The 27,923-nt window shown below is 42.2% G+C and overlaps 1 protein-coding gene across 1 annotated transcript in view; it reads right to left on the bottom strand.

The window, feature by feature from the left end:
- DDX60 (DExD/H-box helicase 60) overlaps positions 1-27,923 on the bottom strand; it is a gene marked incomplete at its 5' end in the record, with an annotated part of 79,071 nt that overhangs the window by 26,497 nt on the left and 24,651 nt on the right. The window contains 13 exons of the mRNA XM_082657535.1: positions 3,327-3,485; positions 5,412-5,536; positions 6,591-6,719; positions 7,267-7,371; positions 12,300-12,409; positions 12,509-12,651; positions 13,488-13,603; positions 16,658-16,753; positions 17,858-17,977; positions 20,247-20,396; positions 22,007-22,165; positions 22,709-22,899; positions 24,941-25,193. Of these exons, the coding sequence (XP_082513661.1) occupies positions 3,327-3,485; positions 5,412-5,536; positions 6,591-6,719; positions 7,267-7,371; positions 12,300-12,409; positions 12,509-12,651; positions 13,488-13,603; positions 16,658-16,753; positions 17,858-17,977; positions 20,247-20,396; positions 22,007-22,165; positions 22,709-22,899; positions 24,941-25,193 (1,856 nt within the window). The remainder of the gene's footprint in view (positions 1-3,326; positions 3,486-5,411; positions 5,537-6,590; positions 6,720-7,266; positions 7,372-12,299; positions 12,410-12,508; positions 12,652-13,487; positions 13,604-16,657; positions 16,754-17,857; positions 17,978-20,246; positions 20,397-22,006; positions 22,166-22,708; positions 22,900-24,940; positions 25,194-27,923) is intronic.

Below are 27,923 nucleotides of genomic sequence, written 5' to 3'. Positions count from 1 at the left end.
TCTTCCTCACTTTCCCTCTGTTGCTTCGTCGCTTTCTTGCAGGTCCCGCTCAAGCACACCCCTTCAACAGATCACTTCCATGAGGTCCCATCTCAGATCTCTGCGGGGAATCTGGCCTAAGACACTGCCCCACAAACTGGCTTGGACTCAGTCACCAAAGCGCATTATCCATCACTCCATGGGAACCGCCTTTCACAGAACCCACATCTCTCGTCCTTTCTTGGTTTGTCTTTGGTGAATGAGTAAAGCTGCTGCCATATCAGTGAACAAAGGATGCTGCAGCCATCAAGCCACTGCAGTCACCCCGACGGTGAGCCCTGAGGGGACTCAGGACGGAGACCCACAGGCTGCCCACCGCCAAGTCTGCAGCCTCTGCAGCCCGCCTCCGTGGTGCACCCCGAGGGGACTCAGGATGGGAAAGCACAGGACACTGGCCCCAGCGCTGAGGTGCACATCAAAGGAATGATTTCAGTGAGCCCAGACTCTTGCATCTCCCCATTCACTGAAAAGTGCTAAACTCCTTAACTTGAGATGTCTGGTTTTCTTTAATTAAGAGTCATCTTTTGATGTTCCGACTACCTGGCCTTCGTTGCAACAACTCCTCTACATCCTGGCTCCCCGCTTACCTCTTGGGAGCAGCCCCTCAGAGCTGTCTGAGAGGCTGCGTCCCGGGCTTAAGTCCTTAGAACGTCCAGCAAATAAAACCTAATTCTCAACTTTTAGGTTGTGCTTTTTTTTTTCAGTCGACACTCTCGCCTTTGCACATAAGACAGCTCCTAATATGAGAATATGTGCTAACCAGTGTCCCGTCTAACTCCATTTCAGGGGTGAGAAATACAGACCAAGCAGTAGACGCGCCACCAACTCACTTCCTGGGACATTCCCTTCACCTCCAGGAGTAATGCCGGTACCAGCACAGGCAGAGGGCTAACGAAGGCCCCCATACTGTTGTCTAAGGATTTCTAAGTTTTAAATTGAGGTACCAAACTTTCAGATAAAATACAACCTCCTCCTACCCCGACAAATAAAGCTCCGTAACCACCTGGAATCTGAAGGGTGAGAGGGAGCTCCAGAGGGATGTCTCCTGAGCTGCACCAACTCCTCATTTTAAGGGAATGGCTGCAGATGGGGAGGCCGGCTTGGGGTTCTCTGAAGCAAAGGGCCCAGGGCAAGGGTCCCAACACCCTCAGTGTAATCATGGTGCTGAACGAGGTAGGAAAATGCTGACGGAAAGAAAATGCACAACCTAGAAGTTGAGAATTACATTCTATTCGGTGGACATTCTTAGGACTTCAAGCCCAGGAGACAGCAGCTCAGATAACTCTGAGAGACTGCTCCGAGGACGTGATGGGAGGAGCCAGGACGCACAAGAGTTTCTGCAACAAAGACAAGGTGGCCCGAACATCAAAGGATTACTGCTAATTAAAGAAAACCAGACACCTCCAGTTTAAGGAATTTAGCGCTTTTCTGTGTATGGGAAGATGCAAAGTCTGGACTCACTGGAATCGTTCCTTTGATGTGCACCTCAGCTCTCTGGGGCCAGTGTCCTGTGCTTTCCCATCCTGAGTCCCCTCAGGGTGCGCTGCCGGGGAAAGGGGTGGCTTGCTGGCTGCAACATCCTTTGTTTACCGATATGACGGCAGCATTCTTAGTTCACGAAAACATTCGTCTTATTTTTAAAGCTTGGCTTGTTGGTCACTAATGCAACGTGACGTCGTGACTGCCAGCGTCCTGAAGAAAAGCTAAGCGTCTAAGCTGTCTAGTGATTGAAAAGGCTGACACCTACCATCACTTCCAGGGAAACAGCATAACAGGCAGAAGGAAGAGACACAGAAGTGTCAGCAGGAAATTCTGACCTGCTCCGGAATGTGAAAAATCTGAGCCCGAGAAGCTCTAAAAGCTGTTTCAACTTTCAGGGAAGTAACTACCAATCACTGCAAAATATTTATGGACCAGCTGTGACCTGCCAAGCAATGTGTTAAGACTGTGTAAGCAGCTCTTTACAGGAAACCGCCCTCAGCAGGAAGCCCCTTTCCCTGTCACTTTAGCAGAGCTGCATCGTGACTTTTCACCAGGCACCCCATGCTCTACTCATCTCCGGCCCAAGTACACCTTTCAAGTCTTTAGATCACACAATACTTTGCCTAACGTATCGGTTCTTTCTGCAGATCAAAGAAGGAGGAGAGAAGAGTCAGTAATTAACAGGTGACCAGATCTCTTCCCAAGCTTCCCCTTCAGTAATCTCCCCAACAAACGGCGTGATCGAGAGAACACCTAGAGGAAGATGACGAGGATTCCACGAGCCTGCACACAGCGGGGGATGGCGATGACCCTGACCCCCCCATCTCAGTGATTAACTGAGATTACTCCCCTCCTTCCCTTTAAAACTTGCATGGCCAAACAGAATCTCAGAGGTGGTTTTGGGGGAACACTGAGTCCACCATCTCCCCACATTGCCGGCATCCTGATTAAAGGAACCTTTCCTTTCTGCCGACATCTGTGAGTATGTAATCGGGTCCAGCGAGAATCAGGACCCGAGTCATTCGATAACGACTGGACATATTAATGAAAAGAGGAAAACGCATGGTCCCTGCTGTGAGAGAGCTTAACAATTTAGGAATAAGACAGCAACACATCGTAATCGACCTACTAAATACTGCAGCGTAGCAAGAGCCCGGGAGAAAGGGCACTAAATCTAAGTGGGGCATGAGGGCAAGCTTCAGAGAGGCACAGCGAACTCATGAGCAGAAGCTCTGGGGGCGAGCAGGAAGGAGGGACCTCAAGGCAGAAGGGCCATGTCACGGGAAAGTGCAGGAGGACGTGGCACGCAGGGAGAAGAGTAAATATTAAGTATTGAAGGATGAGAGTAGTAGGACGTGATCTGAAAAAGTGAGGGCAAAACTCCAAACATGGTGGTCCACCAACAATGGCCCAGGAGAAGGAACAGTGAGTGTGGATAAGTTACTCAACGAGAATGTCAGCAAGAGTGGTGTCAGCTACACCGCAGGGTGGTGAGCCTCGGAGCTCCCAAGTCCAAGAAGAAGACCTCTGTGATCGCCCGAGGAAGATGCGGGCCCGTCCAGACCAGGCTGCCACTGAGGATGGGAGGGTGGGAGGAAGGAAAGACGCATCTCAGACGCAGAGTCATCAGAATTAGACACCGAGAACAAGGCAGGAGCCAGGAGCACACACAGTTCTCCGAAGCACAGAACCGGCCTGCAAATAAGGGACAGCTAGGATGTCTGCATAGCCCAGTGTACACTCCTGTTGGGACTTGTGACGTATTTCAGCCTTCCAACCACCAGTGCGTTGAGTCACATACTCACATTGTCTTCTGTGTCTCAAGGGATTTTCTAACTTTTCGAAGTTTGCTCTCCATGTCATAGGCCTCCTTATCAGCCTTGAGGGGCCTTCTGCTCTGTTGCTTTATCTCTAGGAACCTTTTCACACTTCCAGCGCTTCTCTCTACAGCCCCTAAATTAAATCTGGAAACAAAGGAAAAGAACGCTTGCCTTGAAAGTAATGTGATAAATACAATTCAGTCATATAGCCATCCACTGCTGTCATCCTGACACACAGCTGTTGAGTTTTTAATCTCCACTTTTATGAGCTTCATCCTGAACAGGCACACGAGGTGTTCTGGGTCGGCAGACCCATCATTAACCGCCTTACAGGAAACAAGAAGTCCCCCCCTGGGGCAATGGCAAGCAGAGCCCCCAGAGATTTCTCCTGGAAGAGGGGTCAGGCACGCCACAGGCAAGGAACAGATAACAATGGATTTTCTCTATTTACAGAAGAGAGATGTTCCTTCTTCCTCTCTTAAGAGGTGAGAAAAAATTGTTTTACTCCTTTTTATTTATTTTTATTGTTATTGTTCTTGTGTCTAATTCCACTGGTCTTTAGGTCTGTCTTGTAACAGCATCAAACACCCTTATTGTTAGATAAATATATGTAAGTCCAGATTTTTTTTTTCCAAAGTATAGTTGATTTACAATATCATGTTAGTTTCAGTTGTACAACATAGTAACTCAGTATTTTTGAAAATTCTATTCCATTTAGGTTATTACAAGATCAGGGCTATCATTCCCTGTGCTATACAGTAGGTCCTTGTTGCCTATCTAATATATAGTAGTTTGCATCTGTTAATCCCAAACCCCTCATTTGTCCCTCCCCACTTTTCCTCTTCCCTTTGGTAACCATAAGTTTGTTTTCTATGTCTGTGTGACCGTTTCTGTTTTACTTACACATTCATTTGTATTATTTTTTAGATTCCACATATAAGTGATAGCATACAGTATTCGTCTTTCTCTGTCTGACTTATTTCACTAGAGAATATTATGGTTAGTGAAATAAGTCAGATTTCTTGACGGCCAAATCTTTTCTGAATTTTAGTGCCTCCTTTACTTTTCTCTGTGTGTTTTTGTTTTCAGTTTTATTGAGACATAATTGACATATAACGCTGCATACGTTTAAGTTATACAAAACATGACAAGTTGATAAAGGTAAACATAGCAAAACGATGACTGTAATAAGGTTAGTTCACAAAACCACCACCTCACAAAGTTACCTTTCTTTCCTTTTGTGGTGAGAACATTTCAAATCTACTCTTAGCCACTTTCAAGTATGCAATACAGTATTGTTACCTGTAGTCACCATGATGGAATTAGATCCTCAGGACTTATTCATTACATAACTGGAAGTCTGTACCTTTGACCAGCATCTCCTCCCTTTCTCTCACCCCCACGTCCCTGGAAACCACGAATCTACTCTGTTTCTATGAGTAAGGCTTTTTCAGATTCCACATACAAGTGAGATCGTACAGTAAAATTTTGCTCTTTTAGGCAGGATGGAGAGAATTGGGGGTTTTCATCCTCACTTCTTGGATTGTGACTATTTCTTTCTAGGGACCAGGTAAACCCAGGGGTTACTGGCCTCTACAATTCAGAAATGTCTCCAGAGTCTGGGCTTTATACCTTTTGAAATGGAAATCCCTAGGGACATATGGTCCAGACTTCCTGGCACCTTGGGATTTAAACTAGCATATTGCAAGGCTACTTTAATTTTATGTGGGGTAATTGTGTGCATAAACATTCGATCTCTTTGTAAAAAACCTAGGTATTGACTGAAAATTAACAAGACCTAATTAAAAATACACTAGTTTATAGTAAAAGGAGAAGAAGAAATAGAGAAGGAAAACCAAATAAAGAAGGTGATATGTAACAGCACAAGTAAAATTATTTTTGTAAGAACTAACTAGAAAGGTGTAGTTTTAAATCGGCACTCTAATAACAAAAGGGCACCAAAAATCGTATTGAACACTATTTTACAAGAGTCAAGTTTGTGTAACTTCCCTCTACTTAAAAGAATGCATCTAATACAAATTACAACAAAAAACAAATTAAATGACTTACAAAAAAAACAGTGCAGGTAACTTCTCCATTTGTCTTAGCTTTTCAACAAGACGTGGAAACATACGTGCCATGTTTTCTGAACTAACCACCGAAGGAGGACGAAGATTCCTCAGGACCATTCTGGCCTGTAGCAGTGAAAAGAAAATTATTGTAAGTTCTGCGTAATGAAGACATGAATTCCTGCCTCTGGCTAAAACATTTTCATAGTTATCTAATCTATATTTCTGTGGTTCTTTAATAGACTATGTAACAAAAACAAAAATAATGAAAGTATAAAATAAAACATTGCAAAAGAACCATCAAAGAAATATATAAATCAACATTTATATATCATATACGAGAGAACAAAAAGATAAACAGTAACACCCACGCACATGCGCGTGTGCAATTTAACATGCAATTTTTTAAGGCAACACAAATCAGTCAGGAAGAGGATCATTTGGTAAATGATGCTGGTTCCACTACATGGCAGGAGGTGGGGTAAATCAGTTTCTCTCTACATCATGTAACATATATATACATGATATAAGTTTCTCTCTATACCACGTATCACTTACAAATACATTTTAAAGGTTTTTCTTGACAAAATAAGTGGAATAAAATATAATTATATAGGAGCAGGAGGTTAGTTAAAATAGAATGGGAAAAACTCACCTGAGAAAACTCTAATATATGTCACACCCCCAAAATCAGAAACCTTAATATGTGACAATAGAGCAAACTCCAAAATAAAAAGACCAGCAACTTACTTAAAACAAATATTCGTAACTCATACGACCCCGGACTAAGGTTGTAATACAAAAATAGTTCCTACAAATTAAAATAAAAATCATAAAAGAAAAAAATACTTTCCAGATGAAAAAGAGATAAAGGGATGAAAAGCTCTCCTCAGCTGCTGTCACTGTGATTCCCGAGCATCATGACCAGGAAAGGGCCCCTCTGTCCTCATCCGTCAGAACGTGGAGCACACGCCAGGGCAGGGACAGAGGACAAGACAAGGACATAGGTCCTTTCTCTCTCTCTAGTCTATCTCAGAATCACTGGACTTCGTGCTCAACTGAAAATCCTACAATGGAAGCTGAAGATTAAAGAAAGCCAGAAAATAGTAATGACTGCACAGTACAACTCAAGGGGACAAGAACACAGAGGTGCTTCACCCAAAACATGTGTGATAATTACCTCCTGGACATGACCGCTCTTCACCCAGCCCGTCAGTTCTGCCTTTAAGCTCTCTTCATACTTTCTAGCATCCACCTTTCGAATGACTATTTTATTCTTAAAATGAACGAATTCCTCCGGACACAACTCCTTGAAAAGGAATACCACAAAATTCAATAAAATCATGCAAGAAAATCCAAAAGTGTTTCTCAGCAATATGTCTCACTAACAGAATTACAAGCGTCTTGAGAGTAGAGGATGAACTTCTATCTCCCCAACATTTCTGGTGTGTAAACCTAATAGGATGGTGAACTCTTAAGGCAGAATGTGCAGCAAAACCAAACAGGAGATGAACAAAGATGGACAGAGAGAAGGGAGGGGCGCGAGAAGAGAGAAAGGCAGGAACAGAAACCCAGGACCCAGCACATAGGAGGGGAGATGAAAGGACTGTCCTATCACAGAAAGTGAAAGAGGAAGCGTGCTCAGGAGTTCAGGGGCATTCCGCCCAGTTACAGGAAAACACAGACCGTCAGGAGGAAGGCTGTCTAGAGAAGGGGCGACCTTATTTTGGAAAGAGTCCACAGGTAACTTTCAAAGATCAGATGCAAGTGATTAGAAAGAGTGAGAGCTTGTCTTTGTGAGCAGCAGGTACCATCCACTTCAATCAATTCAAAATAATTGCAGAATTACTATTTACCTGAGCCCTGGGCCAACCTTCCCAGAATTCAAACATGGTATCATAAAGCTGGATCATTTCTCGAGGCGAAAGGGTAAGATCAGAAGGGAATCCAAACTTTTCAATCTATGTTTAAAATAAAATTGAAAAATTTAATATTCCTTCTATTCCATCTGACGTTCCATCCTCTGCCTCAGCATCACTCATTATCATGAACCCAAAGACACTGAAAACAGCACTGATCTAACATGCTCAGTAATGGCTCAGCGCAAACAAAATACTAACCGAGAGTGTCCCTGATTTACCAAGAGAGAAAAAAACTCAAAAGCCCACCGAAAGGTTTTTATATTTCCTAAGAGGTTTCAGCTGAGCCAATTCTCTTATGAGGGCTGGGAGGCTCAAAGATCTGTGGACTCAGTTTAGACAAGAACACACAGCCTCCACCCTGTAACTGGAAGTGGAACTGATTTAATTATGAATATGATTCCTGGCTTTTGAGCACCAAGCCAGGCTAAAAGGGGCAAATCTGATTTTCTCAAGTCCTATGATAACTTGAAGGTCACCTTCACGACACTCAAGGAAACTTCTCCCCAGGTTACTGACTTGGTTCTGCTAAGCCTTCTGGATATCCACGTCATTATTTTTCCACAAATATTTTAAAATATAAATTAAAAATTCCTGTTCTCCAAAACCCTTTACTGCAGTAAATGCTACTGGATTCAACCACTGTTGCTACGAATCCACTGCCTGTGAAACTATGATCCCTGAGACGCTGGCAGGTTTTCTTCAAAAGAAAAGTTGACGACAGGGGGGTTTTATTCTAGGAATAGGCTTCCTCAAGGGTTCTCACTGGAAATGTTAAATCTCCAAGAAGGGGCTACAGTATCCAGATTTCTCCAAAATTATTTGACAATAAGAAACTTGTTTTCGTAAACAGCTACTAAGTTATGAAACTCAGGTTTGGAAGTTCTGGGCTAAAAAAAGCCACCCCAAACAATACAGCTGAAAAAAATTGTTTAGTAGGATGGAAAGTGCAATCAAGTTTGAATCAGAAGGTCTAGTTCTAATTCCACCTCTAAATGCCAGTTCCTCATCTACAATATAGGATCAAAATATCTGTCCTGCCACCTTACAGACTGTGCTAAAAGCAAACAAGATAAATACATCAGTACAGGTTTTTTAAAACTTTTTAAACTAGTAGATAAATAAGTCTTGAAGAGCTAATGCCCAGTATGGTGATTACAGAAAACAAAGCTATATTATGAACACCAAACATGCTAGGAGACTAGATCTTAATTGTCCCACCACAAAAAAGGGATGCGGGGCTTCCCTGGTGGCTCAGTGGTTAAGAATACGCCTGACAATGCAGGGGCCATGGGTTCTATCCCTGGTCCGAGAAGGTGACACACACCGTGGAGCAATTAAGCCCATGCGCCACAACTACTGAGCTTGCGCCCTAGAGCCCACGAGCCACAACTACTGAGCCCGTGCACCACAATTACTGAGCCCGCACGCCTAGAGCCCGTGTTCCGCGACAAGAGAAGCCACTGCAATGAAGAACCCGCGCACCACAACGCGGTGTGGCCCACGCTTGCAACAACTAGAGAAAGCCTGCGCGCAGCAACGAAGACTTGACGCAGCCAAAAATAAATCAATAAATTTTAAAAAATAATAAAAAGTAAAAGATGTTAAAGAAAAAAAAAGGAATGAGGACTCAGACTTGACACAGGTGGCAGACACACTGCAAAATAAATGTATCAAATCAACATGCTGCACCCCTTAAACTTATACAAGGTTTTATGTCAAATGTATTTCAATTAAAATAATCAACCAGGCTTTGAAGGAGGCTTGTAAAAATCTATAGGATGCAGGTGATTTCCTGGAATCACTGTTCAGCATCTGAGTCTGTGCACTGAACTGACTGAACAGAAAAAACTACATTTTGCCAAATAGTACGTGAATATGTTATTTTGGAATGTTAGCATTTTCTTCTCTTATTATTACTACTTAGAAGTGGCAAATTATTTTGCCTAAATAAAATAAATCCAAGAACTATCATAATTTTTAAGACACAAATCTTCTGTTTTGGTCACGAGAATGCTTATGATTTCTTAGGGCTTTTAAGCTTTTAAAAAAGCCTGCGTGTCCTTATTTCTACCATGGAGGGCAATTCTGCCTTTGCCACGGATTTGCTGTCAGAATTAAGTTACGTAATACGTGGCACAGGCCTAGTAAACCGCCTGGCACGTGATCAATGCCTCAACTCTCGCTGTGACTGATGAATGACCAACCTACAGGTCTTAATGTTTTTAATCAATTTCAGGACTCGGTGGCTAAAAGCTGGGCATTCCCTTCAGCTGGCCTTCACGATACGATAACTTACGAGCTGGTAAAAAACTGAGCCAGCCCAGGTGTAAAAGGAAGAGACATAAAAGGTCACAGATTCACACCCTCCTTCATTTATGAACACACAGCATTACTCACGATGTTGTTTGGGCAAATCACATCGTCCCCAACCTCGCAGGTGACGGAAGCACTGCTCCACGTGCAGGCGAAAAAGACCAGTGGCTCGGTTCCTCCCACACTTGCTGGGGCTGACACCGTCAGCCCACCCCACCCCCGGCAGCCTGCAGCTGTCCCTGGGGGGCCGGATAACTCTCCACTCTGCCAGAAACGAGCCTCATGTGAAGGTGGGCACTCCCTCACCTCACTCATCCTGCCCCCCTCCCTTCTGGGACCACCCTTGTGACAGAGCTACAGAGCGGAAGCCCAAGGGGGACGGCACTACTCTTTATGTTGCCACAGTTCGTTACACTTTTCCACGCCACCCACTCTCGCACATCAATCTGAGGTCTACTACACAAGATCAGGAAGCATCTCCTTCAGAAAGGCCGACTTGCTTTTTTACCACTGATGCTTTAGGAAACATCCCATACACACAGCTGCCAAAATACATATTTAACACTGTCCAAGGCCCGTTCCTACTGCCAATGTCCGGGAGCCTGAAGGAGACTCAGGCAGCAGCGTGACGTTTGCAGAGGTCACGTGGGGTTACAGGAGCTGGAGCAGCTTCCCAGTTGATTCATTAATAGGTACTGAGATAGAGGAAAGGCACTTGGACCAAAATGCCCACCTCGCCAAGTTCTCCCAACCACCGTGCTCACTGCTGTTTAAAGACAACCTTCCCTGAACCATCTAAACACAACAAGTGACTGTGAAAATACTACGCTACTTAAAAACACCAGGAAATAATGTGGAAAGAGAAGAGAAAAGGAGAGGAAGACAGAGAAGGGAGTCTTGTTATCAATTTTTGGGTTATCATCACTATTCTAGTTTGGGGATGTGAGTTAGGTCACAGGAATTTTGTCCACATTTTAGTTTTCTTTAGAGTGTAAATAGAGCCACTGCCACACAAAAGAGAAAGTTCCAGAATAAAATCCTGTTGGAAAATTACCATCGCTAGGATTCATTCCGTTGCTTTCAGAAGCTACTGCATCACAGCCCAAAGGCTATAAAGTGATTCTCACTCACTCCCTCACCCAGGCATTTGTCCACCAGATTGTCCAGAATACAGTGATACGACTGCAGGCTCTGGAATCGGTCTATCTGAGACTGCATCCCAGCCCCACCCCTTCCTCAGTGGTACAAGTTCTCTCTGCCCCACCTTCCTCACTCGCCAAATGGGAATATCAATACAGCATGTATCCTAAAATGGTGACAAAATGGAGACAAAATATGTAAAATTCTTAGAACCCAAAGTAAGTGCTCCATTTGGGTTGGCTATATTTGTGTAATATACATTTTAATTTTATATACATAGCAGTTAGTTACAAACTACAAGGACACAAACTCTGTCTTCAAGGACTTAGTCTAGTAAGAAGACAAGCATGTAAAGAACTTCAGCAGCAAGCTGGCCATAACTGTTGTCATACAAGAAAAATATAGACAAGGTGCTACGGAGAGAAGACTCCATCCAGCTAAGGAAGTCACAGAGGATTCTGGAGAGGTTTCCCATTAGAAGAATCATCAAAGATGAACAGAGTCTGGACAACGGGCACTTTGCATCTGTGCTGAAACACTCCAGTTTATATATAAATCACGAGGGCTTCCAGGTAAAATCCATCAAGTGGATGAACAGAAAGGACTTGGGGCCAGTTCCTAGAAGACCTGGGAAGCCTAGCTAAGGAGCTGTGCCTTTTGCCGGTTCCAAAGAAAAGCCACTAGAGGCTCGGCAGGATAAGAATTATCCTTACTAATTATTTATCTAAATTAGCTTTCTGATCCAGATGACTATTTAGGCAGAACATGGAACTACTCCGTGTGACATCAAATATCTTAAATAAAGAAACCTCCATGTGCCTGAAAAATGGTCCATTTAGAAGGCTCATCTGACAACAGAATTTAGAGTATATTTAACTTATCCAGTCTTGGAAGGAAGGCAAACTATTGCTTAATTATCACTTTGAGAGGCAACCAGAGCTTTAATGGGCCATTCCTGAGAATAGAAGGAAAGAGGAAAAATAATATGCAAGAAAAATTAAGAAATCTTCCCCCTCTCAAACCCCAGTGCGCCACATGAGGTCCCCTTAAGACCTCCACCTTACTGATTCACTACCAAAAAGTCATGTGATTGCTATGTTAGTGAAAAGTGTCTTTTCCTTGTTTGACCTAATTCACAGCAATCAGATTCTCACACGTACAAGGTACTGTCCACACACAGTTGTAGCTGCATTAAGAGAAGAGTTAGTGTCCTTGAAGGTGGACAGATGGGACACAGGTGCTGAGAAGAAGGAAAATGGGCAAAGAATAAAGAAAATCGACTCCAAAAAACTTCAGGTTAAGATGTTCAGTCATTCTTAAGCTTTGCAGATGTAGACACCACTGAGGAGCAGATGAAAACTATGAAGTTATTCTTGTTACTCTTAAAACTCAGGTTCAATATCTGTTACAGAGCATCGATTCTGTAATTCTGATGAGTGTCGCCCAGGCAGCTTTGCAATATGATACAAACCACCGATGTGGCTCAGAACAAACATGGAGGAACCATCACTCACATGGTCCATGGTCAGCGCAGCGCACGGGTGAAAATGGTCAAAGGAGATGTCATGATTGTTTACTGAACATATGTGCTTCTCTAAATCATTGTATCTCTCTGCATAGAGCACTGGAAATGAAGAGCAAGGATTTCCAAATGAATGAACACACAATGGCTGGAATAACTTGAAAGGAAAAGATAAAATTCCTATGAATATGTCAAACATACCAAGTCTCACTTTATACGACTGCTTCCTCAGTAAGTAGTCTTGGTGAGAACTGGCGCGGCAGCCGCCATTTCTTGAAGAAGCAGTATTTTTTTCTATCATACTGTCCGTTTGTTTCCAGTACTGTTTTATGGATCGTAGCCACCTTAAAATTTTAAATTACATATTATTTAGGCAGAACATGGAACCACTTCCTGTGAAAGGATTTTAAAGTACTTTAAATAAAGAAAATTTTATGTGCCTTAAAAATTACTTAAGGGAATAGGCCCTGGAGCCAGATGACCTAAGATCGAATCCCAGCCTCCTTACCATGGGCTGAAGCTCTTGGTTGGATCACAAAATCTCTCTGGGCCTCATTTTCCACATTTAAAATGGAAATAATAATAGCAGTATGGAAAAGACTATCTAACAGTAGTAATGAAAATAATAAATCATAAGGGTTGTTGGCCATTTAAAATAAATTAACATATGCAAAGCGCTTAGAACAGCACCTGGCAAATAGGAGTCTTTGCTATAATTGTTGTTGTTAGTGGGCAAAAATCTAGCCCCGTGGATAAGTAATATGGGGTTTTCAACTAATAAGGCTTCACTATCTTTCTAAGCATCTACAAAGTGGGACAACGTAAGAAATCTCAAGGTCCATGGCAGAGCATGTCATTATACCATTTTAATTTTATTTCTTGGTAAAGGACAAAGAAAAGGAAACATAAATCGATAACTTCCGGTGAACCTTTTTTGAGATATGGGGGAAATTTCCTAGTCAGCTGCAGATCCAGCTGGGAGAACCCTTGATTTTCCTTTATAGAGTGTGGGCTTGCTCAGCACCTGCCAGGAGGGGTGACTCTGTTCCTTGAATATCCAGAGATAAGGTAATAAATTCACCAGGAAGTTATGAAACTCTCCAGAACCCAGATAGAAAGCATGACATTCAAACATTCAAAACAGATAAGCATTGTATCCGGACTAGAAGCTAATGCCTACTCGGTGAGATGCTCCGGGTTGCTAATGGTAGCAGAAAGGGCCAGGAAGGGACAGCGGATCATGACAAGGAGATGCTCCCAGACTTCTGCTCCAATTTCTCCACCAAGACAGTGGACCTATTAAAGACAAAAATTCTCCATTAAAAATGAGCAGAAGGTCTGAAGAGATATTTTTCCAAAGAAAACAAACAGATGGCCAACAGGCACATGAAAAGATGCTCAACATCACCAGTCATCGAGAAATGAAAATCAAAACCACATGAGATATCACTCGCCTCTGTCAGAACGGCCACCATCAAAAAGAACACAAATAACAAGTGTTGGCAAGAATGTGGAGAAAAGAGAACGCTTGTGCACTGTTGGTGGGAATGTAAACTGGTGCAGCCACTGCGGAAAACAGTATGGAGGTTCCTCAAAAACCTAAAAATAGAGTTACCATATGATCCAGCAATTCCACTTCAGGGTATTTATCCAAAGAATACCAAAAGATATACCAAAAGATATAAGCATTCCCCATGTTAATTGCAGCACTATGTATAACAGCCAAGACATGAAGCAATCTAAGTGTCCACTGAAGGATGAGTGGATAAAGAAATTGTGGTATGTATATGCAGAATGGAATATTATTCAGCCATAAAAAAGAATGAAATCTTCCCATTTGTGACAACATGGAAGGACCTCAAGGGCATTACGCTAAGTGAAATAAATCAACAAATCAGACATAAAAAGACAAATAATGATCTCACATGTGAAATCTTAAAAAAAAAAACCCACACACAAAAAAACAAGCTCAAAGACATAGAGAACAAATAGGTATTTGTAACAGGTGGGCATGGGAGAAACGGGTGAACTGCTTTTGTTTGTTTTAGTTTACTTTAAATAAATTAAATAATTTTTCAGTTGATTTAAAATCAGCGAATGAAAATAAGACAGGGAAACCTGAATCATCATACATGGTCTCCAATTACCTTTAATCAACCATGCCAAGTTTACATAAATATTGGCAAATTCAGGCAAGAGAAAATCTTGACACAAATTCTTTTAATTCCCATAACCAATCCATCAATAATTCCTCTTTATCTTACTTTCCAAAATGTCTTTCAGATCTAAGTATTTTCTCCATGTCCACGGCCCCCAAGTCAATCACGATACCCTCCTGGCCACCCTCCTAGCTTCCCAGGCCATCCCCTGAACACTTCACATCACAGCCAACAGATACGTCTCAAGGATGAATTCCATCAGGCCATGTCCACAATTAAATTTCTTCAATATCTTCCCACTGCATGAGGAACAAACTATAAACTCCTGAACAGGGCGTATATGTTGTGCTGGGAGTAACCGCCCCCCACCTGCCTCTCCAGCTTCATTCAAGCCTCTCTCCCATCCTGCCCTGACTTTCCTCCAGACACACTGAACTTTGCTTTGTTCCCTGACCACATCTTTCCTACCCCAGAGCTTCCACATATATTGTTCCTTCTGCTCTTACCTCCTTTTGAACTTGCAGAGTTCGGTTCAATGTCGCCCCATGGGAAGACTTTCTGACCAGCCACCGCAGAGCCGTCCCCCTGCTGTCTCCCTGCCATCACCACAGTGGGGTCACACTGATCCATCTCGTCACCATACACACCGATGCGGGCTGCCACCGTCATGGGTAGGCGTAGCTGTCTATCCCCTTTTTTCCAATGATTCTGTGACTTACCCTGGGCATTCCCAGCACCAACAGTGCCTGGCACTGTGGAGATACTCCTTATATATTTGCTGAATTAACGAATGTCCTTTGACCAAATAAAGCAAATGGAACTAGATTTAGGGAAGATTCTCAAATATGGTCTCCTTTGAACAGATTAAACTATGACACCTGGCAATCAACTGGAAAGAACGTACCATCAGAGCCAGACAATTAAAAAAAAGAAAAAACTTCCCCTGCCCATTTGGCTTTGCCCTAGTCAGATAATACACCAGCCCGTCAGCTTTACCCTGACATAAAATTGGGGAAACTGAGGTACCCCATGTCACAGCATTTCAAAGCTTTGAGACTAGAGTACAATTCAAGGTTCTAGATTGCCAAGACAAAGCTGTTGGATTTTTTTTTTCAATATGAATATTCAAGGCCTTCAGGATGTAGCATATACAGAATGAGCAGAAAAAAAAAAAAACCACAGTAAGTCAGATTCAAACCAATCAAAGCACAGCTCGCTTGGTAGCTTCAAGCTTTACAACAGGAAAAATTACGTGAAATACAGGCTTGTCATCATTTTCCCCTTTAAACTGAAAACCCCTTGGAGCAAAAGAATTCTTTTATAATGTTTTAAGTCTCTTTGAATAAATATTCTTAATTCTGCTGTAAAAACTTTCTCAATATCCTTCATTTGCTCTATAAACGTCCATCATTTTCCATCCTGCTCTCTCTGCCCAGGGAAACTGACCCACAGAGGCTACTTCAAAAGAGCTCCAATGCTCTCTGGTTCCATTGGCTTTGGCCAAAGGAGAGCCTGGGCAAGAGACCTGAAGGAAATGAGAGTGAGGTCTTTGTGCCATTGGCCGCCTTCCTAGCAGGTTACCCTGAGCCAGGTGTGCTCCTCGGCTAAGGTAGCTGCCCCTTGCAAAGCGGCCAGCACACTCAATCTCCCTGTGGGTCTCATTGACCATATCTTTCCTTGTCCCTTTAGGCTGAGGGGTAACCTCCTCGCCCTGGGCTACTGCACTAACGGCACAGTTCCCCCCGCCCACACACCTTTGCAAAAAGCTGTTCTTGAATTCGTCCATTTTGTGTGTGTCGTCTGTTTCCTGCTGGGACCACGACTGACAAGATACTGTACATAACTGACATCATTGTTATAGCCCCAAACTCTTTGCTTTGGAGATCAAAGATCAGATTTTTGGAATCTCTGTCCAGGAAAACTTATGCCCTGGTGGTGAGTTCTACTCCTCTGAAACAGTGGTCACCAAAGACAGCTCCTCTGCCATCCAGAGGTCCGCAGACACAGATACCCTGTCCTGAGCCAGAACAGGAAAACGGAGCCCAAAGACTGGCGTGATTCACAGGGGAAAGACAGTGTCCTCCGCAACCGCAACTCCACGCAGACGATGAATGCCCCGAAGCAGCAAATGTCTTCAGTGCGGCGCTCACGCAACCAGGAACTCAACCCAGAGAAGTAATACCAAACCTACCTCATCAAATATAACATATCTGATCCTTTTCACCCACGCCTGGCGATGCGGAGCTAGCAGCAGAAGTTCAAAGCAGGCAGGCACTGTGATAAGTACCTAAAAACAAAAGCATTGTGCAAACAAACACTTCTGAGCACTTGCTACACCCAGATGTAGTTCTAAGAATATAAAACAGAGAGTTAAAACTCCTGAAGGGACCTGCTGATTAAGTAGCATATGATATATTCGTTTGAATCTTGTGACACTGCAATTTTTATAGGTCAAAATGGTAAGATATCAGATTTGAAGTTTAAATTCTTATTTATAAGCATTCACGGTAATAATAGGAAGAGTTCATTGTTGCAGGTTTATTCCTTCAAAATCTGACCCCGAGGTTCAGTTTAGGTTGAAAACCGTTTATTAAAAATGAACAACTATAGAAGTTGGGAGAGGATGGGGCAGAGGGAGAAGGTGAACTTCAGAACACACCTGGTGACGCGCTGGCCCACCTAGCTTGGACTCTGGAGCGCATGGCGGCCATCAGTGCTACTCCACACGCAGCCGAAATGGCCAGTGTCTCTGCCGCAGCCCCGCTCAGTCCCAGGGTGCCGAAAGTGGGCCAGCACAGGGGCCGACAGCCGGCCTCTGTCGGACCTCACGCCCCGCCCCTGGGCAGCGGTGCTCTTACAAATGGCGATGTGGGTGTCACATCTCACATCTACCATGCAATGTGCTAGAGTCACGTTTTCACTTTCTGTTTAGCTGTAACTGTTTTCAGTGAGTTTAATAAGGAGGGAAACTGTCTGATTTACTTAACACCATGAAGTCCATCCATAAATACAACAGTTTGAAATTATGATGAGTATCCTTCCCATCAAGAAAGGTCAAGAAACAGTTATTCTGAATGGAAATCAGTTTGTCAGTTTTTATAAAATGGGGTTCTTCAGATCATTTTCGATCCACTTATAAACCAAGATGATGCCATGAAATATAACTGAAATCTGCAATCAAAAGCTAAGTGCCCCTGAGAAAGATGAGCTCCATTTCTTACTCTCTGGAATATAACACTGTTAAATTTTCTCTAAAGCCACTTCATCTTTTATAAATTCAAGAAAATTACTTCTACAAGCCCTTGTCAAGATACTGCATTTCTACTGAAAGAGACTTCTAAGTACTATCATATAATTCAATAACAAATGCATTAATTAGTGTATGTCCTACCTGGGAGTTTAGAGCCTCATGACGATAGTCCCGTGTAAAAACACCGCACAGAGATTCACCGTTTGGCAGATTTTTGCTAAAACGATTCTCAACAGTTGCTGCCACCTGATTGACAAGGGCCTGATTGACAGGGGAAAGTATCCATTAATCACATAATAAAGTACAGGGGAAACCTCAGAGAGAGAACGACAGGCACTGTCTAAAATTACGTACTGCTGGGAGGGCAGGAAGCTTCATCACCCCTTTCTCCTACCATCTGCCTAACCCACGGGCTGTCTTTGAGCTCTGTGACTACACGTGAACTCACTTATAACCTCAACCCAATGTAAAATGGGAAAACCCGGCTTCATCAGAGGGAAAAAGCAGGAAATGTTGCCCACGCATGACAAACAAACTGCTGATACCTGGGCCACCAAGGCTTAGAAAGAAACCGTGAGTCTATGTAGAACGGCCAAGGAGGGCAGCCGGGATGGACGTGTGGTTCTCGTATTTGGGGGCATCCCCAGACCTCTACCTGCGAGTGTACAGGGGACCCACACCCCGGACTAGGCAGGTGGTGGCCAGCGAAATCTGAGCGTGTGCAAACCTATACACATCTCTGTATTTCACACTCTATGCCCAAAAAAGTCTCACCTAGATTAAAATGTAAACTTTAAAACATAAGCATAAAGACACTAGAAAGTGGACATTTTCATATATTTGAGCACACTCGGAAACACTAAACGGAAATACTGATAGATCTGACTACACAAAGATATTAACAAAATATCATTGATATAACCGCAATATAGCAAAAAGATAAAATGACAAAAGTATATTGGTTATACTTTACAGAGAAAAAGTAATATACTTATTATACAGACTTCTGGCCAATCAATAAAAAGGCAATGCCCTTCCACTACAAGAAAAAGAAAATGGGCAGATGTCATGAACAAGTAGTTCATGATTAAAGAAATATCACTGCCCAGAAATCATACGGAAAGGCTCCCCAATCAGTGATCACAGAAATGCAGATTTATTATGAGATGGAAATTTTTACCTAGCAGTACGGCAAAAAATGTTTAAAGATCATAGGAATGTTGGAAAAAAATAAGAGGATATATATATACTTCCATATACTGTCAGAGGGAATAAAAATGGATTTAAACTTTTAGAAGAGTAATTTGGCTTCTAAAACCTTTGGCTTCTAAAACTTTTAGAAGAGGAATATGTATTGTGTTGAATTACCAATTCCACCTCCAGTAAGCTTCATTTTTCTTGACATATTTTATTAATTTCCTGCTATGAACACTTACTGCTTTCGTAACCGTGAAAAACGAAAAAGTTACAATCAAAACTAAAGTGCTAATTTCAACTAATCATGTTGATCAGTCTGGTTCTGAGCCCGATCCCAAGTCACTCAACGCCACATTTTCCTAGGAACTAAAATGGAGTGAGATCTCATTTTAATCTGTAGAATCAAAGTTATCCCAAGTAAATCTGCCTTTCTTAACAGTAATCGCATTAAAAACAAGGGGTTGTAAATGAGGATATGCAAACTTATACTTCCTGTAAATCAGCCTTTCTCCTAAATGACAAAGATCATACTTTCTGTATTTAAGCTTGGCATTAGGTGGTTCCAGCCATAAAAGAAATATGGCAAAACCACCTGGCATGAGAAACACATCAGGCACTGACGCCCAAGAGCAGACAGGATGCATCCCATCAAGAGCAGAGGCAACGCGGGGTTCCTAAAGACTCAACATTGCCCGACATAGTCGGGATGCTTCTCTCAGTTTGAGCAAAAAGCTGAATGACAAGATCACAGGACCAGACCTCTGCCTTACAGTGCTCTAAGGGAAGTATTACTTTGGCCTCTCGGACTGGAAGGAGAAAATGCAGGTTAGAAAATAAAGTGAGACGCATGGAAACAGAACAGGCTGGTGGTCGGCTAGGGTGGGGCTAAGGGCGGGGAGAACAGGTGAAGGGGGTCAAAAGGTACAAAGTTCCAGTTATAAGATAAATAAGTCTGGGGATGTAACAGTGACTATCGTTAACAATACGGTATTGTGTACCTGACAGTTTCTAAGAGAGCAGATCTTAAAAGTTCTCATTACAAGGAAACAAAAAATGTATAACTATATGAGGTGATTCATGATTCATGTTCACTAGAATTATGGGGGTGATCATTTAACAATACATACAAATATTGACCATTATGTTGTACACACGAAACTAACAGGTTACACGTCCATTTTATCTCAATAAAAGTGGAAAAAAATAAATGGCGAAGAAAAATAAAGAGAGCTAGATCTACCACATGACTACGTGCATTAAACTAAAAGAGGAGGTTCGGGAGTGAAAGAGAAAATTTAAGTCACTTGAACAACCTCCCAGCCCCCAGACCTACCTTGGTGGGGGCCACGTACACGACCACCCCATCGTCGCCATCCCGTAGCACCTTCTCCATGCAGTAGTAGGAGGCGTAGGTCTTCCCTGAGGACGTGGGGGCCACTATGACCGCAGACTCATTCTTGTCCACGACATCCAAGAGCTCTCGCTGCAGGGTCAGAGCACCGTTGTGTCAGCGCCACGAGAAGCACGTTAGCAAAACAAATACCTTAAGACACTTCCAGCATAATTCTCTGAGCCGCAAAGGAGTGGCTGCGAGTTGAAAACACACCAAAAGATACACGGGAACTTGTGAAGAACTCACGGCCTCCCCCAGAAGAGAGAATTGCAGTGCTTTTAAGCGTCTGGAGGTGGGTTTGTGTGTGAAAAACAGAGAGAGGGTCTGAACAAAATATCTTGTCCTTGGGTACATATTCTTTCTGATTAGTTGTCATTGACTAAGTGCACAACGGCTCTGAGAAATGAAGATCTAAGAGTATGTATTTTTGTAAGGGTGAAAAAGTAGCTGAACAGAAAAAAAGATCAATGATGAATCATTTTACTACTTATCTTGTACTTTCTAAATAGAAGGATGCCAGCCCGTACTTTGGAGGGCATGTGGGACCTTCATTAAAACAGACTCCCGGGACTTCCCTGGTGGCACAGTGGTTGAAAGTCTGCCTGCCGACGCAGGGGACACGGGTTCGTGCCCCGGTCCGGGAAGATCCCACATGCCGCGGAGCGGCTGGGCCTGTGAGCCATGGCTGCTGAGCCTGCGCGTCCGGAGCCTGTGCTCCGCAACGGGAGAGGCCACAACAGTGAGAGGCCCGCGTACCGCCAAAAAAAAAAAAAAAAAAAAACCAGACTCTCATCCTTTTAGCCTATGCTTTTATTCATCAAAATGAGGACTAGTGAAAGGATCATTAGCCTGTGTGATGGGCAGAAGATGGAAAAGCCCCCCAAAGCCCCATCCTGCACACTCTCTGAATCCTGGTCCACTCTGGGTCGCACCTCAGAGCAAAGGCGACATCAGAAGAAGTGCAGCGGAGGCGGGCGTAGATACCTGGAGGGTCCTTAGCTGCTTCGCGTTCTGCACTTCAGGAAGGAAGGACCTGGTCCCCCTGCCCCAGAACAGCAGGCAGGGAGTTTCTGAGGCACTCCAGCATCATCAACACAAGGACGATAAAGTCAGATTCTGATAAGACCATCTGTTAGACTGAACCTCTGAAATGGCATTTTCATAGCCAAACATGTTTAACTGATAAGGTTCGAGGCGATTCTATAAGGTTGAATCAATGCAGAAATGCACCCTTTTATTCCTAATTTTCTAGCCATCAATATTAATTTTACACTTATTTATAGAAAAGTAGCTACTATGGTCACGGGTACAGGCTGTAAATATCTAAACAACTGTCTCTACTGTTTAAACTCCTTGAATGTCTCTGTCACATGTCTATATTTACATAGGATATCCTGCAGACACAGGGAAGCCTCCATAATGATACAGTCGGATGACAAAGACAGAACTTCAAATATATACGTGTGAATCCATCAGAGTACCTCCAAGAAAATGGTCTATTTATGAAAAGTGGATGATATGAGAAATTCACTTTCTTTAAATGGGAAAAAGTCTACATTTGACATTTCCCATGACAATTTTAAATAAGATGACTCAACATGAAGAACTTCATGCCAAATGTGCTGTGTGGAATCATGAGAAGCTCCTGAGATCAGATTTAATAATGAAATACAAAAATGTTTCTTTCATCCAGTCATTACCTGCCAGGTGTCAGGAATAAAGTCCTGGACTCTGGGGTCTGGATCTTTCCTCTCATCTCGTACCAAATACTGGCCCATGTACTGCAGCTGAAACCGAGCCGGCCCAATGCCAACTGAGTATTTGTTCTTCTTCTTCTCCTTCATGTCATTTTCTGTGACCTATAGGAGTTTACAAGCCCATTTTGAAAGTGATTGTAAATTATAACACCCTTTAAATGATTAAAAATATTTTTTAAAATAAAATAACTGAAAACTAATTTTCACGAGAAAAGCATTTTACCATCTTTCAAAGTTTGCAATATTCATTGAAGAAATCTCTTACCACCTAAATCATTATCTTAACTAAGAGTAAATAGCACACATCAAGATCTTCAGATATCCATCACGGCACTTGAGCTACAATCTGATATCAAGACAACTGAACAGTCGCAATATAGTTTTTAAATGTTTTGCTAGAATTAAACACAGGATTAGTTTTAAGGGTCTGCAGAGACTATCTGGCATTTTTTTCCAGAGAAGCTTTCGTAAAATTTTCTAATTCTAGGTTACTTCAAGTTGGGGGAGCTGGATTACTAATAATGATTATGAACTTGGAGTAAATATTTTCAGTGAAAAAAAAAACCCAGGTAACTGTGCTTATAAGACACTTGAGGTGCACCTAATAATTACTCTACTAGAATGGAGCTATTCTGAAAACATTACCTGCGCTGGATGCAAAGTACTTGCCAACTCCTCAAATCCTAAGTACCTAAGGCATCTGGCTATGAGTTGCCGATCTGCCTCTTGCAAAAGTTCTGGGTATTTTTCCATCACGGAGTAGATCCTTTTCATCATTTGAACAGCTATACTTAAATCTTTTGTGGTTTCACCTTGGTAAAGAATAAACAGCAAAACTATTATAAAGGCCATCAAAAATAATAAATGTTTGATTGTCCACGATTATTCACTCAGGCTATCAACCTGACCCAATTAAATTCATTGTCTTACTTAGCATTAATGGAGGTTTTGGAATACAGAAAACTCAATAAAATGAAAGTGCAACTAAACACATTCCGACATCTCTGTGGATAACTGAGATGTAGCTCTGTAAGTGTTGGGGGAAAAATGACAATCTTGTAGCTCATGATAGAAATAAGATCACTAAAGCCCAAGTTGGTCTAAGTTCTAAGGAATACAAATCTTTCCATGTCTTCTCTACTATGTTCAAAGAAAAATGTCCAGATGAGTCTAAATATCTGGTTAAAAACTTGGGCTTCCCTGGTGGCGCAGTGGTTGAGAGTCCGCCTGCCGATGCAGGGGACGCGGGTTCGTGCCCCGGTCCGGGAAGATCCCACATGCCGCAGAGCGGCTGGGCCCATGAGCCATGGCCGCTGAGCCTGCGCGTCCAGAGCCTGTGCTCCACAACGGGAGAGGCCACAACAGTGAGAAGCCCGTGTACCGCAAAAAAAAAAAAAAAAAAAAAACTTGGCAACATTTATTGAACCCTAATGGTGACCAGAGATAAGTATCTGGTGTAATCACTGGAGCCTTTAAATTCAATCAGTCTGTTACACCTACCAGATCCAAACCGTGCTAATCCCTGTCCATTTCTTTCCAGTCACTTACATCCTTTCTAGTCTCCCTCACGGCTGGTCTTTTCATACTTCACATGTTAGGGCAGTTTTGATTCGCCCTTTCTTCCAATCAACCTACATTTTATCTATTTAACAAATATTACCAAACACATGCTGATGCTATAAAGGCTACAAAAGAAATTTAAGCCACTGTTAATCCTGATCTCTCTCAGGGCAACTGCAAATCCTGACACAACATCTTAGAGAGACCCACAGAGGCCAAGTCTTATGCTTCTCACTGGGATGAAATCCTCAGCGAAGTCTGTCGTTGCAGGGGCAGATTGAAGTTTGTAGAATGACGGGGTGGGGGGGGAGAAGAACCCCCAGTGACCCCATGTTCAACGGATTCAAGTGTGGAGACGACCAAGACAGACAGGTCAATGAGGTGTACTCGGAAGTACTGTCAGTTTGGAGGCATACTGGCCCCTCATCATTTCACCTGCCATCAACTTACACGTCTCTATCCAGCCATGTTTCTCTCTTACCTGCCTCTTCCTGCCTCTTCTTTTCTTTTCTACTATCTATTGTAGCAGTTGTAAAGTAGAGCACATGGAAACCACAGCAGCTTCTGGAAGAACTCAGCATGCCAGGCGAACCTGATCCGAGTTTTGCCCAGAAAGAAAATGCTCGCGCTTCAGATCTCAGAGATGAATGACAGACTCTCCCTGGGACCTCGCCATCTGTGGGTCCCCTTAACGAGGCCCACAACTCTCTAAGTGGTTGTTTGTAAACTTTGACTGGGAATTGATTTGAATTTTTTTATTGGAGTGTAGTTGACTTACATTGTTGTGTTAATTTCTGCTATACAGCAAAGTGATTCAGTTATACATACACATTCTTTTTCATATTCTTTTCCAATAGTTCCCTGTGCTCTACAGTAGGACCTTGTTGTTTATCCATCCTATATGTACTAGTTTGCATCTGCTAATCCCAAACTCCCAATCCTTCCCTCCCCCTCTCCTTGGCAACCACAAGTCTGATCTCTATGTCTGCATGTCTGTTTCTGTTTCGTAGGTAAGTTCATTAGTGTCATTTTTTAGATCCCACATGTAAGTGATAAGGAATTGATTTGAATTTGCTTATGAATGTGCTGTATCTTTGCTACTGGGGCCCCATTTGAGACTTCACTGCTCATTGATAAAATAGAGGTAGTAGTACTGAGAGGACTTCTCCAAGGACAAAATCAGATAATGCATCTAAGGCTTCCCTAAGCCTTCTAACACAGACTTCCAGTTAATAAATAACAGTTATCATCATTAGATTTTTATTCTTTTCCAATGTATTCAAACAAACAAATCAACAGGCACTCACAGCCACATACCTTCACCACGGCAATGCTCTTTCCACGCTCTCAAGCAGGCAGTAATCCCCACCATTTCAACTCGAAATTTCACCGGGCTACTTTTACATGATTTCAAAAAATCTTCTAGGTTCTTTATTCCAGAATTTAAATTCTCTTTCATTTCCTCCTCAATAGAAAAGGACAGAACATTCCATTTTTTCTCTTCTTTTTCTTCTTCCTTGGCAAACAGCCTCTCCTTATTCTCTCTAGTAATTTTTTCAGCCTTGGTCTCCTGCCCCAAAAAAGAAGGAAACATGTCATAAAACAAGTTGGAAATAGTCCAAGATGCCATTGCATGAATGAGACAATAGTTTTAAGTGTATATTGATTATTTTGAACGTCATCCCATTCTTGACAAGGCACAATCTTCATTTCAGTGTCTGTTTCTTAACACTGAAGCCTCTGTGAATTGAAATCTTTGGACAATCCAACTTAATGACTATAACGCCTCTGTGCAGATAATTTTTCTAGATTTCTAAGTGGTGTAGGTTATAAATTGAAGAGTAAATGTAATACAATCAGAAACACCAGGACCCTGGTTTTTCTGTCTCCTGATCTCTCGGGAATTGGTTTTCCTCTTTCATTCCCCATGGTCACCTCTCTACCCCAACTTGTGCTTCTAGATATTTCTTCCACAAAGCCTTGCTCGACTCTCCCAGCCTGAGTACGTATTCCTCCCCTGCCCGGACGTCTCTCTATCAAATGCTCATTACAGACAATGCAGTTGTGATTTTCCTTGTCATGAGACAGGAATGTGCAATAGTTGTCGGTGTGTCCCAAGCACAGCACAAGTTCATCCTCTTTTATGGGTGAATGAGGAAGGGGCAGGTAGGAAGGAATATCATAAATAAACCGGTTTGCTCTGTCTAGACAAGCATTTCCAACCAACTTACACACAATATAGACCCACTTCTACTACACTTTTACCTACTTGACTTATTAATGTGCAAAGAAAATTAGAGAACTGTTGTATCCATAAGAGAACACTGACAAACCTTCCATTATTCTGCTTAGTCATGAAACTCATATCTAAACTTTGCCTTTAATGAAGTCAATTTTCATTGTCATCACTTTCTCAGTATTTAATTCGAATCAGTGGAGCTTCTCCAATGTTTCAACTTCCCAAATGTACTGTCCTGTCCTGGGATAGCTCGGCATGGTTCTGTCTCAGTTAGGACAAGGACAAGCCCTGGCTCTTTGCCAGGTACAATGTGTTTGTTTTAGCTTGAAGTGTTGCTGGAAGAGCACATTTACACTGTGCTGAGGTTGTTTAATCTCCACGAGATAATTTACTTAATTTCCAATAATGTAGAAGACAAAAAAAACATGAAACTTTTTTCAGTCTTTATACCTTACACTAGGTAATTAGAATTTTTGCCAACTTTCTATTTTATAACCTCTCTCTCTCGAAAAAAAATAACTATATAAAAGAAGCTTTTCAGTAAATAAAAAAGGAATAGTTGTAATTGGATGGTCTCACTAAAGATCAAATTGCCTGTGAAAATAAAAAGGAGGTTGTCGCCACGAGGAGAAAAACAAAGACCACCAAGCTGGGCCTGAGGTGGCTTGTTGACTATTAAAGCAAAAGTCCTCATGTCTGCTCAAATATTTTTTTAACTTTAGGTATAATTGAATAATTGTAGGATATTGAAAGTATACATCACGGTGGCTTGATATACATGTACATTGTGGAAGGGTTCTCCCCACTGAGTTAATTAACCCACTCATCAACTCACATATTTATCTTTTGGGGGAGGAGGGGAGGGGAGAATATTTAAAATCTACTCTCTTAGCAAATTCAATGATATGATGTATGGTTATCCACTCTAGTCACCATGCTTCTCCTCTCTGTTTTTGAGTTTGAACTTTTTTTTCTTTTGGATTCCACGTGTAAGTTACACCACGCAGTATCAGCCTTGTCTGTCTGACCTACATCACTTAGCACCTCTAGGTTCAACCACGCTGTCACAAATGGCAGAATTTCCTCCTTGTAACTGAATAATATTCCTATATATATACAGACCACATCTTCTTTATCCATTCACCCCTTGCTGGATGCTTACGTTGTTTCCGTATCTTGGCTGCTGTGAATAATACTGTAATGAACATGGGAGTGCAGAGATCTCTTCTACATCCTGTTTTCTTTTCTTGGATAAATACCAGAAATGGGAATGCAGGACTATATAGTAGTTTTATTTTTAATATTTGGAGGAAATATACCATTTTCCATAGTGGCTGCACCAATTTACATTTCCACCAACAGTGCCCAAGGGCTCCCTTTTCTCCACATCCTGGCCAACACTTGTTGTTTCTTGCCCTTTTAATGATGGCCATTCTGACAGGTGTGAGTCGATATCTCATTGTGGTTTTGATTTGATTTCCCCTATGACTAGTGACGTTGAGCATCTTCTCATGTGCCTGTTAGCCATCTGCATGTCTTCTTTGGAAAAATAACCATTTAGTTACTCTGCCTACTTTTTAATCAGATTGTTCTATTTTTTGCTATTGAGTTGTATGAGTTTTTTGTATATTTTAGATAGTAACCCCTTATCAAATATATGATTTGCAAATATTTTCTCCCATTTTGTAGTTAGTTGCCTATTCATTTCTTTGATGGTTTCCTCTGCTATGAAGAATCTTCTTAGTTTGATACAATCTCACTTGTCAATTTTTGCTTTTGTTACCTTTGCCATTGGTGTCAAATCCAAAAAATCATCACCAAGACCAATGTTAAGGAGCTTACGGCTTATGCTTTCTTCTAGGACTTTTACAGTTTCAGGTCTTGAAGTCTTTGATCCATTTTGAGTTAATTCTTGTGTATAGTATTAGATAGGGTTCCAAGCCTCGTTCTTTGGCATGTAGCTGTCCAGGTTTCCCAACACCATTTATTGAAGAGGCTGTCTTTTCTCCATTGTATATTCTTACCTCCTTTGTCATAAATTAATTGACCATACATGCTTGA

Source organism: Grampus griseus (assembly GCF_964374135.1).
Source record: "Grampus griseus genome assembly, chromosome: 6".
Lineage (NCBI taxonomy): Eukaryota > Metazoa > Chordata > Mammalia > Artiodactyla > Delphinidae > Grampus > Grampus griseus.
This window is presented reverse-complemented; position numbering and strand designations above follow the sequence as displayed.